The sequence below is a fragment of the Mastacembelus armatus genome, chromosome 8 (genome assembly GCF_900324485.2).
Source record: "Mastacembelus armatus chromosome 8, fMasArm1.2, whole genome shotgun sequence".
In the NCBI taxonomy this organism is placed as follows: Eukaryota; Metazoa; Chordata; class Actinopteri; order Synbranchiformes; family Mastacembelidae; genus Mastacembelus; species Mastacembelus armatus.
In genome coordinates this window covers 11,118,959-11,132,829 of record NC_046640.1, presented here as the reverse complement: position 1 = coordinate 11,132,829, position 13,871 = coordinate 11,118,959, and the positions used below count along the sequence as shown (strand labels likewise).

At 40.1% G+C, this 13,871-nt stretch overlaps 2 protein-coding genes across 3 annotated transcripts in view; both read left to right on the top strand.

Moving 5' to 3' along the window:
* Positions 1-10,258, top strand: part of LOC113140712 (inactive phospholipase C-like protein 2) — a 55,531-nt gene extending 45,273 nt beyond the window's left edge. For both annotated transcript variants that reach the window (XM_026324671.1, XM_026324670.1), the window contains exons 5-6: positions 4,887-4,996; positions 8,365-10,258. In XM_026324671.1, the coding sequence (XP_026180456.1) occupies positions 4,887-4,996; positions 8,365-8,808 (554 nt within the window). In that variant the 3' untranslated portion in view covers positions 8,809-10,258. The remainder of the gene's footprint in view (positions 1-4,886; positions 4,997-8,364) is intronic.
* A 141-nt stretch (positions 10,259-10,399) lies between these two features.
* On the top strand, positions 10,400-12,843 carry hcrt (hypocretin (orexin) neuropeptide precursor). The gene is made up of 2 exons (XM_026324672.1): positions 10,400-11,457; positions 12,061-12,843. Exons 1-2 carry the CDS (start codon positions 11,290-11,292, stop codon positions 12,430-12,432), a joined length of 540 nt encoding a protein of 179 aa, XP_026180457.1. The 5' UTR covers positions 10,400-11,289; the 3' UTR covers positions 12,433-12,843.
* The last annotated feature ends 1,028 nt before the right edge of the window (positions 12,844-13,871 follow it).

The window sequence follows — 13,871 nt, the reverse complement described above, 5'->3', positions numbered from 1 at the left end:
TTTAGAAAATTTCAATTAAATTTAATCTATATAACATTTAATATAATGCTTGAAAGTGAGTCTAACAACACTATTTCATCACATTTATCACATATTAGGGTTTATGCACATAGTTTAAAAACCTAATGCAATTTTTGGTTACTAATATATAACAGCTCTATTTACACCTAGCACAAAGTTTTAAAACTGTCCATTTATAAAAACAGAAGCAAATATAAATTTGTATCTGTGCTGAAATGCTTGAAAGGCAATTAGGCACATTACAAGATAGTAAAATTTTTTGATGGGGAAAAGATATTGCTTGATAGTGCTTCCACAAGTCAACAGTTTTAGATATGCTAAAATAATCTCCCCCTTGCGTTATTAAACTAATTACTTCCCAATATTAATGCAGGCAGCCTCTGTCCTGCTCCTCTGCTCAGCATGCGCTCTGTCCTCTCCATCTGCTTCCTGCCTCATCAGGCATTCTTGTCTGTATGTAAAGGTCTTACATAATGGTCTGTTTATTTTTAAGTGTAGTTTTCATTGTATTGTTTAGTGCAAATGGAAAATTCAATACATCTACAGTAGGTGACAATGTTGTTGCTTTAAAGTTAGATCAATTAATTGTTTTTATTATGTTATTTTTAAGATATTTGAGAATATGCACTGTTCATTGTGAACTGGCTCTAAAATATGCTTTGACTTGACATAATGATGCTGATCATAATGATGCATAATGATGTGACAAATGATAAATGTTGAAAATGTTGATGACAGCCATTTTAAATCTAATTTTACAAAGTCAGTGGCTCTAATACACAGAGATTCACTTGGCTCTCTATGCAATTCTATAGTACAACCCATGCTCCCTAAATGGGCTTTCTCCTATTTTGCTGTGATCTTTGTGTTGTTTAGTCTGTATCTCAGCTCATTATAACCATTTCTTATTGTCTGGAGAACAGAAAAACCACAAAAGACATTTGGTTGAACTTATGGCTCTCCCATAAAAAATGCTACATCTTTCTGATAGCTTGGAAGGCATGAATTTACCTCTTTTGATAGACTGTCAAGCCCTGAATGCACCCTTCAGAAGCCATCTCATAAGCAATATGATTATGCACAAACTGATAACAGCAGCAACAGCCTGAATACAGACTGAGGATCAGGGAGTGAAGGGATATGTAGAGCGACTGTGGATTTGAATTGAATTGAAGGTTTTGTCCCTATGATCGATATGAAAGCCAAAGGTATAATTTTGGTGTAATGGCTGTGTGAGAAGTGGAAAAAGGTGCTATTAGAGGATGGGTTGTCAGCATCACAGAGAGCACATGGGATGGGGTGAAATGTGTGTGCGTTTGTGTGTGTGTCTGTGTGTGCTTGTGCACTGCATTTAAGCTTAATTTTAGATCTTTGATTGGACCTGACACTTTTGCTCTATTCGTTAAAAATGTGCTCTGCTCATCAGCTGCTTTGACAAAACCAGAATCACAGTGATGCACTTGCTGAGCTAACCTAAACTAAGGACCTGAACTATCTCATCCCTACTAACTTGACTTTTATTGTAAATGTGAATGGCTGTCACACTGGCAGAATTATCACATCTGCGCAATAGAAGAATAGAAAGAGTAATCCAGAACAGTCTTTTGCTGCTATGATTCTTACTTCCCAACGTCCCCTCCTCTATTTCCTCTTTCCTTCCTGTGTTCAGTTTATGCCTAGTCATTATTGCAGCTAATCAGTTTAATTTGGGCAGTGAAGCTGACGTGTTGATAAAGATGGAGAGGTGCTGGATGATCCCCCCTGGGCACTATTGATGGCTCACCATCGCACACACCACTAATGGTGGGACCAGATAGACAGCTGGGATGCACAGTGTGGCACCTCCAGATGCTACCACTGTGTGTTTGTATCTGTGTACTGGCGTATGTGCCTTCATGCATATCTAATATATTTGTGGATGGAGTGCTCAGCTCTTACTCCATGTTTAACTTAACCGCACTGCACTAGTTTCTATTAGTAGAGTGTGTTGTTCTTCATGCCCTCTGACCAAAATTCAGTATATCTCTGGTCTTTTGTTTCCATGATTAGCTAAATGTGAATCTGATAGTAAACAGGCCAGAAAAAAAATGTTTCATTATTTTAAGTCATAAAATTTTGATTTTTTTTTTAATATCAGCATTCAAATACTTACAGCCCCCTCCAGGCTGGAAGATGCACCAAATGATAAAAAACTGAGTTGTAGCTACAAAATATTTGTTTATTTTTAGATTTTACTACAGTAGCAGATACACATTTACTGTACCTTTGATAATAGACAGTGCAGTGAGAACCTTTTCCTCTTAAAAAAATACTGAGAGACAGTGTACAAATTACAAAATTTGGCATAAACAAAAGCTGGGGATTAAGCATGTTTAATTGGAAACTTCTCACACAAAGCAGCAACACGTCTCAACTGGATAACACTGACCTCTTAACTGTATCTCTGACAATTATCTCAAAAGAAGGATGGTTGGCCTCATCAACACAAATTAACACAAACATATGCACAGAATTGGAAATCGCTCCTACAAAAAGCTTTACAGATGAAGTGAGAAACTCTATTTGAGTTCAGACGCTTGTAGTAAACTGGTTACAGTACCTTAGAGAGGAGCCAGGACTTAATTAAGTCATTTATACAGCATCTCTGTGCTTCTGTGCATCTCTCAGCATCTCTGTGTTTTCAGTATTTAAAATGTGAGGCATTCAGGAAAGAGCCCTGCATCCAGCCATGTTAAGGCAGCCCAAGAAACAGGTGCATGTCCATTGTATGGGATTGGGAGCTGCTGCCTCCTTGCATGCCTGGCTGTGGTTATTGCCTGTCTCCTTCCAAACATATTGGAGATTCTGTTTGATTTTTATTATTTACTTACCTTTCTCTCTCTCTCTCTCTCTCTCTCTCTTGGCCCAGCTCTTTTTCTGTGCATGTGTATTTGGAGCATAAGAGGGGATGCTGCAGTACTCATTACAAAGGCAGAAACCCTCTCTGTTCTATGCAGAGGCTGTAAACCTTTACTGAGGTGTGTGTGTGTGTCGGTGTGTGTGTGTGTGTGTCTGTCTACTCTGAAGACACATTTGGTCCCCCAGAGTGACAGTAAGGAACAACAACGTGTAAATGTTGGGGTAAGAAAATGCTAAATAATTGGGAAATTAAATACTCAAAGAGGCTGTTTTGCAACAAGCTAATTTCATCTCTTACTCAGCTCCTTGCCTCCCTCACTCCCCAAGTCCTGCAGTCGTAAACTGCCTTGGCTCAGCTCTGTACCAGCAGCAGCCCATTAACTACACCAGATTACAAGATCAAATCAGCCCCAAACCCTATTAGCACAACTTCCAGGCTCAGAAACCGATATTCTGCAGTGGTTCTACATCATCATGCAGAAGTTAACAAAGAATGGCGTCCTGGGATTCTTTTGCAAGGTCTGATGTGTCTGATGTGCACTGAAGGCCAAGAATGCTCTTTTCTGTATCTAACTCTTGATCTCTTGAGCTGTTTTGAGTGTGCTTCTGATTATTTATTCAAGTTCCTGGAATTACATTTGCCTGGTGTATTGAGTCATGATAATGGAGTAATGTGATATGTATCTTGTACTCTGGTATTTTATTTTGGTGAAGTAAAGAAAACAAAGTACTTTGTTTTAAACTTTGTTATCCATACTAATGTTGTCCTGGTGCTCTGACTTGGATGAGGCCTGTATATATGTGCCTACATGTGCACACATAGTGAAGTTTGTGTAGCGTAAATGCAACAGATTTGATACACACTATGACATACTCTTACAGCACAAATTCTAAGCTTGACATTACATATTAAACCATGAAATTTTGTGTTTCTGGTAAACGTAACATATCTTGGTTGTATGCATGTTATAGCTACACTTGGAAAGTGTCATTTAGGATGACAAGACAAAAAACAAGGATGGCAGACTTCCACTGGGCCGAGGTAATTATCCTGCTCCCTAACAAAAATCAATTGAATTCAAGACATCGCTTGACAACAACTGAAGCGCAGTATCTGGTTACTAGCTACTGAAAGGAGCAGAGGATTAAAGAATGAATGACTTGTGATGATAGGCTTATACCGTTTTTCTGCAGTGTCTTTGCAGCGAATCAAAGCTGGAGTGGCATAAGGCCAGCTGTCAGGGACAGACTGACCTGCAGGTAGAGACTTACAGCCTTAGGAGGAGTTTGTTCTTAAAGCTCTGAGGATTAGTAATGGTCTGCTTGGGCTAAATGAAGCCAAGCCCACTGATAGACTAATTAGCCTGCACTGTACAGCCTCAGTAGAAATGCAGCACATTATACAGTGAGCTGGAGTTCTTTTTCTCTGCAGGTTTTGTGTGTGCAATGGAAAAAGTGAAAATATGAGCAATTCACTAGATTCATTAAAGGGGTTATGTGTGTGTTTCTGTTTGTCTATTTAATAGTTACTATGATAGGTTAGATACCTGTCAACAGATTTCACTTACAATTAATGAAAGGTTGAGGTCCTAGTATTTAATCTATGTACAGATCAAGAAACTTTTAGAGATTTTAAAAGTTTGGAAATGCAAAATCATTTTGCTTTCTAAGAATTGTGTAGTTTATTGAAGCACAATTAGGTATTTATGTATGATTATCTACAGTTAACTGTTTATATGTTTCTGCATATCAGTTTTTTATAAAATCCGTGGAAGCATGACCGGTTTAACTTCTATTTGACTTCAAGCAAGTGCAGCGGCTCTTAATGAGACCAGACAAATTCCTTAATTGTTTAAGGTCTAAGTAGGGAGATTGTCTTCATGTGTCAACATAGTCATACTTGTTTAATACTGCTTAATGTTGTGCATTTTGTTCATGTTCTACATGTTGTGTGCATCTGTGCACAGGTCTGGACTTCCATGAGGACCTGCATCGCATTGGAGCTAAGGAGGGTCTAAAAGGCCGCAAACTTCAGAAGGCCATGGAGAGTTACGCTTGGAACATCACTGTGCTCAAGGTGAGATAACTAAACTACACATTTCAAGACCCCCATACAGCACTGACTAATACCTTTGCTTGAGCTCAACGCCTAAGATTATTTTGGAGTCTATAACAAGCTGTTGTAAGTAATCCCAGACCCTGTTGTTGAAACTAAACTACATGGTGTCTTAAGAAAGCTCTCTGGCCTAATTGTATTTGCTTCAACTCTAATCCCTAAATCTCTTAATTGCTTACTGATGATTCTAAGTACTGTTGTATTTAGTTGCTCATATAACGATCTTCATGAGACCTGATGGGATTGTTCACACTTGCAGATGCAGACATGTTGTCATATTCTTCCTCATAAAGAGGCACTGGGCCCTTTGGACATACCTTAAAGATAATGCTTAGCAAAATCCATTCTTGTCACTGACTGCCCTGTGACATAGGAGATAAGGTTGCTTAATGCCCTCATCCTGTTGCATTGCCTTGCATTGCATTGCCCCTGTGAACACTGGTTGTAGTACCAGCACTGATAAAACACCTCATGCTGCTCAGACTCTGCTCTGCACAGTGGGCCTGTTTTGCTAAGTAAGGACAGAGGAGCCAGGATATTTTTATCTCATCTTATCACCCTCAAATCATTTAGTATTGAGTGAAGAAGCTGCCTTGGCTGAGCTTTTTGCTGGAGTGTCAGGTTAGGTAGATGTTCGATTTCTTGATTCTCGTTGGCCCATTCATGCTCGCATATCAGCTAGAAAACACCTAAAAGCACTGAAAATTATTATTTTTTTCCTAATAAATGTTTTGTACAATGATATAAAACAGCAAATAATAAAAGTACCAAATGTTTAAAGCTCAGGAGCTGTAAATGTGAATATCTCTTATTTTTGATTTAGAAATTCATGACATGCGTACTTGATTACAATTACTATTACTGATTAATCAGTTCATTGATGCAGCACTAGTGAAACTGGCTATAGTACTAGTAGATCAATGTCGAAGTATTTGTACTCCTGTTCTCCTTGCATTAAATTCCTAAACTCTGCTAGGGTGCCCTTGCCCTCGTTCACCCACTCTCCATGTCATGCCTCGTTACATCTCAGTCCTTCAATGGACACATGTGGTATTTGTGTAATCACTAGGTTCTGCTGTTTTCACTGACACCACGTGTCCATGTTTATAAAAGGACTGTGATTTACTGAGGCAAGATAGGAAAAGCTGACAAATGGGTACAAGGGCATCCTACTTTAAGAGGTTAATCAAGTAGCAGTGTGTACAAAAGTAAAATTTTAATTTATTAAGATTTTTTCACGCTCTCTAAAATGATTAAATTCCTATGTTTAAGTACTGTACCCCAAGACCTAATCCCTATCCACCCACCCTCCCTTTGCGTCCATCACTCCTAGACCCATCTAGTTCCTCCCACCCCTGCCTCTCCAAACATATTTTCCCCTTTTTCTTGCTTTTCAACTCTTTTAACTTTTTTCTGTGATTTACACTCTGAACATGAAGGCATTCTGGCATGTTCCGTGCTGCTCTTGCTCCTCCTGTTTTTCCATCGTTTGTTTCATGCTGAACATTTGGTTAGACCCTGGTGTCCGTTTGCCAAGGCTGGCAGCCATGTACAGTTATTTTACCTGTCAACCTCTCCAGATTCTCAGCAGGCTGGGAAGCACTTGCTGGTACAATAGATGATGGGGAGCTGACAGGAAGTGAGAGAAAGTCATGTCTTCTCTTTGTCTTTCCCTCTCAGTGTCCCACATTCCCAGTCCACCCTTACTTTGACAGTTATAGTCCGATCAGAGCTGTCATGATGAATGAGGGCATTTGGCCATTTTTTTCCAGCATTCTCAACATGTCACTCATTATACCTTTGTCAGGAGAAACACAGAGGAACAGAAACAGAGACCTTGAAGAAAATGTCAAGTATATTGTGGAGCATTTTAAGGAAATAAAAAAAAAGGAATCATTGACTCAAAAACTTTTTTTTTTTTTTTTTTTTTTTTTTTGTGGATGCTTCAAGGACAATATTTATTGGCTCAGCTGAGCATCCGTGGAATCCACAACACAAAGTACATTTCATGTTGAAATGCTCTGTGTTGCTTATGTTTCTTTGTCACATAGCCCATTTCTCATAGATAGCTTTGGAGGGGTAAATACACCCAAATACAAGCACTGTTTTGATTTTTGTTGTGGCAGCACAGGGCAAGCTTCTTACTGTCTTACTTTATGCCTGGTGAGTCATGACTTACATAATTTACTTTTTTTTTTTTTTCTCAAAAATATGACTTATTCATGCTCATGGTTTGCATGCTGAAGTGATTCAGGTAAAAGTGGCCTTTTACCCCATATTTTAACATCATCTGGGAGCCGAATGTGAGGTGTTGTGTGAAGTACAGCACCTTTAGTCATTCTCTAAAATGTCAGACTGCTGCGCCTACCCTGTGGCTCTGAGAACTTGATCCCTTTCACCATTTACACTTCAGTCTGGTGAAAAACAGCTCAGTTTGTGCCTCTTCACAGGAATGTTAGCTCATCGAGCTGTCACAGCAGGTCAAGTGCAGTCCAGATTGAAGTTCTGTGGGAGAGAGGGAAAATATGCAGATTCACAGAAGAGACGGCAACTGCTTTCAACTTGCATGTGAACAGATGTTGCAGGAATAATAGTATAAAGAAAGTTTTGGAGTGGGGGTACTGGTACAGACTGAAAAGTCTGACAGGTGACAGTTCTGTACGTTTAAATTAGAGAGTTTTTTTTTACTTGATCAGATTTTTTGGGGGCCAATTCTGACAATTTAGGCACCACTCACTCAGGAATATCTGTGGAAAAGACTTTGCACGTGGCAGAGACAGCTAACTTCAGGACACAGACAGCCATGGCAGCGGCCCAGATTGACTTGACACTGCTGTAAAACAGGATGCCTGTCCTGACCTCTTCCGCCACATATGGCAGGGATTCATCTCGGGGTGCTCCCAAATAAAGAACAGAAATGTAGTGTAATATTATCACCATATGACAGCACTATTTGCCAACTGAGAGGAACAGTACGAAAGGACTGGCAAGCAACCAAAGGCCTTTATATAAAGCTCTATACTGCCCCCTTTTGCATCCAGTTGGTCAATGCACTAAGGGTAATTGTTCCTATAGCAGTTTTCCTTCATGTTATTTTATTTAATCTTTATGTAACCCTTTAAAAGTCCTTTTGAGACTAAATTATCTTTGATACCAGGACACAAAGGTAGCATAGGCATAGATGTTGATATTTCGAAAACAGTCCTCAGGAAATGGATATCAAAGATTGTTCCTGTTTTTGATGCCCTAAAATCTGATATGGTTAGGAGTTGTTGACAAAGCTGTCTCTCATTCTTTCTCCTTTTCTTTCTGTCTTTTCTGATTCTCAGGGCCAGGCAGATCTGTTGAAGCATGCGAAGAGCGAGGCACTGGACACACTGCGTCAGATTCACTGTGCAGCTCAGTCCTGTGGGCTCAGTAAAAATGGAGCAGCTTCCCCGCAGCTACAGCACTATCCCCACTACCAGGTCCAGATGCAGCAGCAGCCTCAAGCCAAGCCCCACCTCCAACATCCACCACTTCACCAGTCCCAAACTCAGCCCCAATCCCAGATCGCACCTCAGTCATTTCTCCATACGCTTCCCCAGCCACACCCCCATATACCAGCTCTCCCTCTGGTTCAAGCTGTTCCAAAACCACCAGCCTATCCTCAACCCCCACCCCTACCCCAGCATCAGTTTCAGTTCCAGAGCCAGCAGCACAGGGCAGCAGGAACTCTCGACGTCATCCCTGAGAAAGAGCTGGTCAGTGATGATCCTCTGGGATCCTGCTGACCTGCAGCCTGTGCCCACAGAGAATCCTATCCAAAGAGAGACAGAGAGCATGAGGTAGAGATGCAGAATCAGAAAGGTGTAGAGGCAAAGCAGGAGGCCGGTAATGGAAGGGAGACAGAGGAAATAATAGACAGAGTGAAAGAGATGATGGTAAGGAAGACTCGCCGTGTTAGAAGTGAGACACAAGTCTGAGAGGAGGTTTGGTTTCACAAGAGGTTTTACGGAGAAAAGAAAGAGAGGCCGCACAATCACACATTTCTAAACAGGATGGAAAACTCAAAGACAGTGTTTTTTTTTTTTTCCATCTGACAAATTTTTCGGTCTCTTCTGTTTTTTTTCTCTGAAAAACAAAGAGTAACAGCTGGTGTTTCTGTACACGAATGTGCTCAGTACTGTAGTTGGATCAATAAGTCAAAGATCCCTGTCTCTCTCTGGGCAGTGCCAGTCACAGTACGTGGCCCTTTATTATGTACTCTAGCTCTGTGGGTACAGGCGTTACCTCACCTTGGCATTTAATGCCACAAATTTGCCTTTTCATTTCTAAAGACTCCTTGGCACGTCTGAGCTTTTGTTTCTTCACGGTCACGCGCTTCCTCCTACATCTTAGACATAAAGCAGAATACAATCCCTCACGTGTTTTGTTGTAGAGGATGCCATTTTCTTTTTACCTGCATGAAGTACAACAGCTTGTGTAGGCTGAGCTTAGTAGGAGTCACAGGTGACCATTTCAGCACAAACTGAGGGCTGTAGAGCTAAAACAGAAAAAAAATAAACTGCAGCTTTTGACGTGTGCAGTCACACCGATTATCCATTTGCATTCATTGCTTGTGTCGACCTCCGTCATGCCCAACACGTCACCAGTGTCCATTTGTTAGGATTTAAGTTATGGAGCGTTTCTGGAGTCTCCTCACAGGGTCTCCTTGTCTCCTCCCCAGGGGCTGTGTGTGTGTGACGTTATGTGAGTTGGTGTTTTGGTCCCCAGGGTGGAGCTAGCCCACATCTTTATGTGGCAGAGCTCACCTGCCATTCACAACTGGAATATCTGACCCTGTCTGTTATAGGTCAAAGGTCAACAGGGACATCATACTGCTGTCAATAAAAACACAAAATAAATATAGATGTAAACTGTATGTAAAATGTATGAAGGGAACATATATTGCTATAAGAATTCTTGCAGACACAGATATTATTGATGATATTATAATAATTGTTGTTAGTTTTATTGATATTTGATTCTTTTTTAACATTACGTCCACATACAGTGATTTGACACCTGTTGTTCTGTGGTGCAGATCAGGACAACCAGTGCATGTGGGACTGGAATGAGGTATTATGGGTTAGAGCCACAACACGAGGGTCAAACAATAACCTGACGTGTTTCACTGCAAAGTGAGAGTGGATTCTGTAAGAGCTCTTTTAAATGGCCCATTAAAACTTGCTTCGTTGTTTATCCTGTCTCCTTTCAGCCATTGCTTTTTAATGCCTTTGAAATGGGGATACATGCATATGTAATGAATGTGTCAAATATGGCTGTTCTTGCTAATTTGACTTGAATTTGAGCTGTTGGTACAGATCAAGACGAACAGTGCATCTAGGCCTGGAACGAGGAATACCAGGTTAGAGCCTGTTTTAACTGAGAATGAGAATGACTGAGTCAAGTAACTTTTTCGATTGCATTCAAACAGACCTTACAATCTCTTTAGAGCATTTTGAAAGCAGATTTCACAGTGAATATAACTTAATCAATAAAGCTTTTGGAAAGCTTCATTGATTGCTTGTGATGCACTGTTCATTCTCTTGATCTAAACTAATCAATAAACACGATGCAGGCCTTTTATTTTATCATGAATTAGTTTGTCTACTTAAAGCCGTTTCCTGTTGTCCACAGGATGGCAACAGATGTTAAGTAAATGGCCTGATGCAAAGATAGAAACAACATCCTGATTGTCAATAATTGCTTTTAAGTCGTTTTTGTTATCTTGCATGGTCATGTGAGACTAGGGGTTGTTGGCCTCCCACAGGAAACCAGTAAGGGCCTCTCCCCTTTCACTTAAAACAATATCACTTAATATTGACAGGTCTGTTTTAAATGAAAGCAAGAAAATGGACCAAACTGATCCATTTGAATGAGAGAATTAAGCCCGTAAAACCTGATTAGTATGACCTTTGAATTAGGTTGTCTGTGGAACTGAGAAAGGCCATCAGGACTTTGCTCCGTATTTTATGATATTTTGAGATCTGACTGGACGCAGTAGCTAATTGACTTCTGTGCCTCACTACTCATTTTGATGGTATGTGTTAATAAACCTTTGGCGTGCAGCCACAAAGACATACCTGTAGTGCACCAAAGGGGCCAAACAAGTGCCTTGGAGATGATCTGACACATAACACTAATTAATGTTAGCAAACAAACTCTCAAACCAACAAGGAGCAGAAGCAAGAGAATTAGTGGGTTTTGTGTCATGTTTGTGGTTGTCCTGAATGACGTCCACAGAGGGTATGTGTGTGTGTGTGGTCAACACAGAACAATATAAAGGACACTTGCTCTTCCCCTGGGGAGATCAGATAACGTCCCTTCCCACAAGCCAAAAGATGATGTGGTTCCCCGCCAACTTCCAGAAATCTGCTGGGATGAACACATCTAACAGGGTAAGGTTACCTGTATTTGAAATTCAACAATTTGTTTAACAAATAATAATAGTGATAGTTCTTATTTACTCGTAGGTGTGTATGTTTCCATCTGTTTCTACTGTACTTCTATATCAATACGTTTCTTCGTTTATATGCTTTTTGGCCCTGCCAACAGCTGAATGTTTAGCACCTGACATTGTTTTAGCATGTCGCTATGATCCTAAGTATCTCATTCAAATGGTCAAACCATACGACTTGGGTTGCATTTATAGAAAGCTGGATTTCTTTGTTCATGGAATCAATATGGGCCATAATTGGGTTATTTTAAAAACTTTAAACACTTTCTGTAGACGTGACATGTTACCTAGGTCATTTTATTGAATATTCTTTCTTTGTTTCATCATCTCACGATAAGTGTTGCAAAGCTTAGATCAGTGGTCTCTAACAGTATACGTGATGTTTGTAGAGGCAAATTGCTAAGCTGTATCCCTGGTGATATTTTAGGGTTTCAATATGCAGAATAATTGTCACTTTTTCTTTCTTTTAAGTCTGCCAGAACTACATGCATATATGGCAACTGTATTAGTTTATTTGGGTGTGAACACGTCTTTCATTCAGCAGAAAGTCCTGGTGCTGATCTTGATGATGCTGCTATCTCAACTGACCTGTGATGCTCACAACGTGTCCGAGTGCTGCGGACAACCATCTCGCTCCTGCCGCCTCTATGTGTTGTTGTGCCGCTCTGGCAGTAAGATCTTGGGGGGACCCCTCACAGGAGATGCCGCTGCTGGCATCCTTACTATGGGTAAACGGAGAGAAGGCGAGCATCACTTGCAGAGCCGACTCCACCAGCTCCTCCAAGGCTCCAGGAACCAAGCGGCAGGGATCCTCACTATGGGCAAGAGGACTGAAGAAAGGGCTCGAGAGCGGTACATGGACTGGGTGTCTCACATAGGAACTATCATCACAACATCCCCACCTGTTTTGAGCTAGATAGTCATCCTTAAGTATGTTGGGACTGTAGACTCTTAAGTAGAACAACCCCACTTATTTTGTGAATATTATCATAGAAAATATATACTGTTTCCTCAGGTGGAAACTTTTTTTTAATTTTCTCTGAACTGTGCCCATTTGAAGGGACATGTGTAATAGTGTATATAAATACATATAATAAAAACATATAGCTGACATCATGCTTTTAGTCATTCTTGGATGTGTTTCCTAGGATCCAAACTAAAGATATCTTATGTAAATGTTAAGATTTCTTTTATCTGATGTGACTATGTTATACATACAACTCAATGCAGAAACATAAAAGCAGGTATTTTCAATCGATTCCTGGCTTCAGAGAGGCTGACCAAAACTGAAAAAGACATACTTGTATGAACAGGAACTATGTCACAAGGGATGAGGACACAGATTATCTGATATACAGAGTCATAGAGTTCTTTCTTTAAACAGCATTAGGCAGAATAGAAGCAGGGTGACTTGGCTCACACTTGAATCTGTGTTTTAATTTAATGCAGTATATGCCTAGAAGCTCATCACAGTGTAGGAATTAGGTTAACCCCAAGATGGCGCTGAAAACAAAGGAACAACATGTATGATAGTGGTGATACAGATGATAGCTTGATTACAAAATCAGCTCATCCTCCAATAGGATGCCTTGTTTTGTAAACAATCAAATGTTTCTGTCATCTTTTATGTTTGCCATTATGTAAATATGAGAAAAAAAATAATTTTTGATAGAAGAAGGAATAATAAGAGGAAGTACTACCAGCACTCGGCAAGTTCTTTTAAGATATCAAAATGAACCCTTCTGTGTTTTAAGACTTATTAAATATGAAAATACTGGATGTCGGTCAGATGTTTAGCAGGCCAATTGGACAGACTCCCGCCCTCTTAGAGACTGGCTTCTGTTCCACTGCATGTGTTTTATGACGCTGACTGATACCTGTCCTCTTTCTGATGTATATTTTCTAATCACCATATTAGCATTGATCAACGTGTTCTTTATCTTAGACATGTCTGGACATATTATTGAAATGACTACCTCAATGTGGAGACAGAGGCAGATGGAGCTTGCTGTATACAGATACGTGTTTGTTTCTTATTTTTGGGGATATTTACTGAGTTGACTTTGCTTTTGAATCTTGCAAGTTATCACTCACTGCTGTTGTAACAATGCTGTTTGTGACTGCAGTGATGGTTTAGACTGATTTGGTACTCAGTTGCACCTAAAATTGACACAGAAAAACAAGCCACACATTCAGGAACAGCTGCTGCTCAGCAACATGGTACAAGCACCTGACTAAAGCTGCACACTCCCACAGACATTAGATTTGCTTGTAGTAAAGTAATTCAAATGGGACCAAATGACTGTTGTGTGGATTAATTAATTATTGACCGCGCTAAAATACCTTTGATATGAA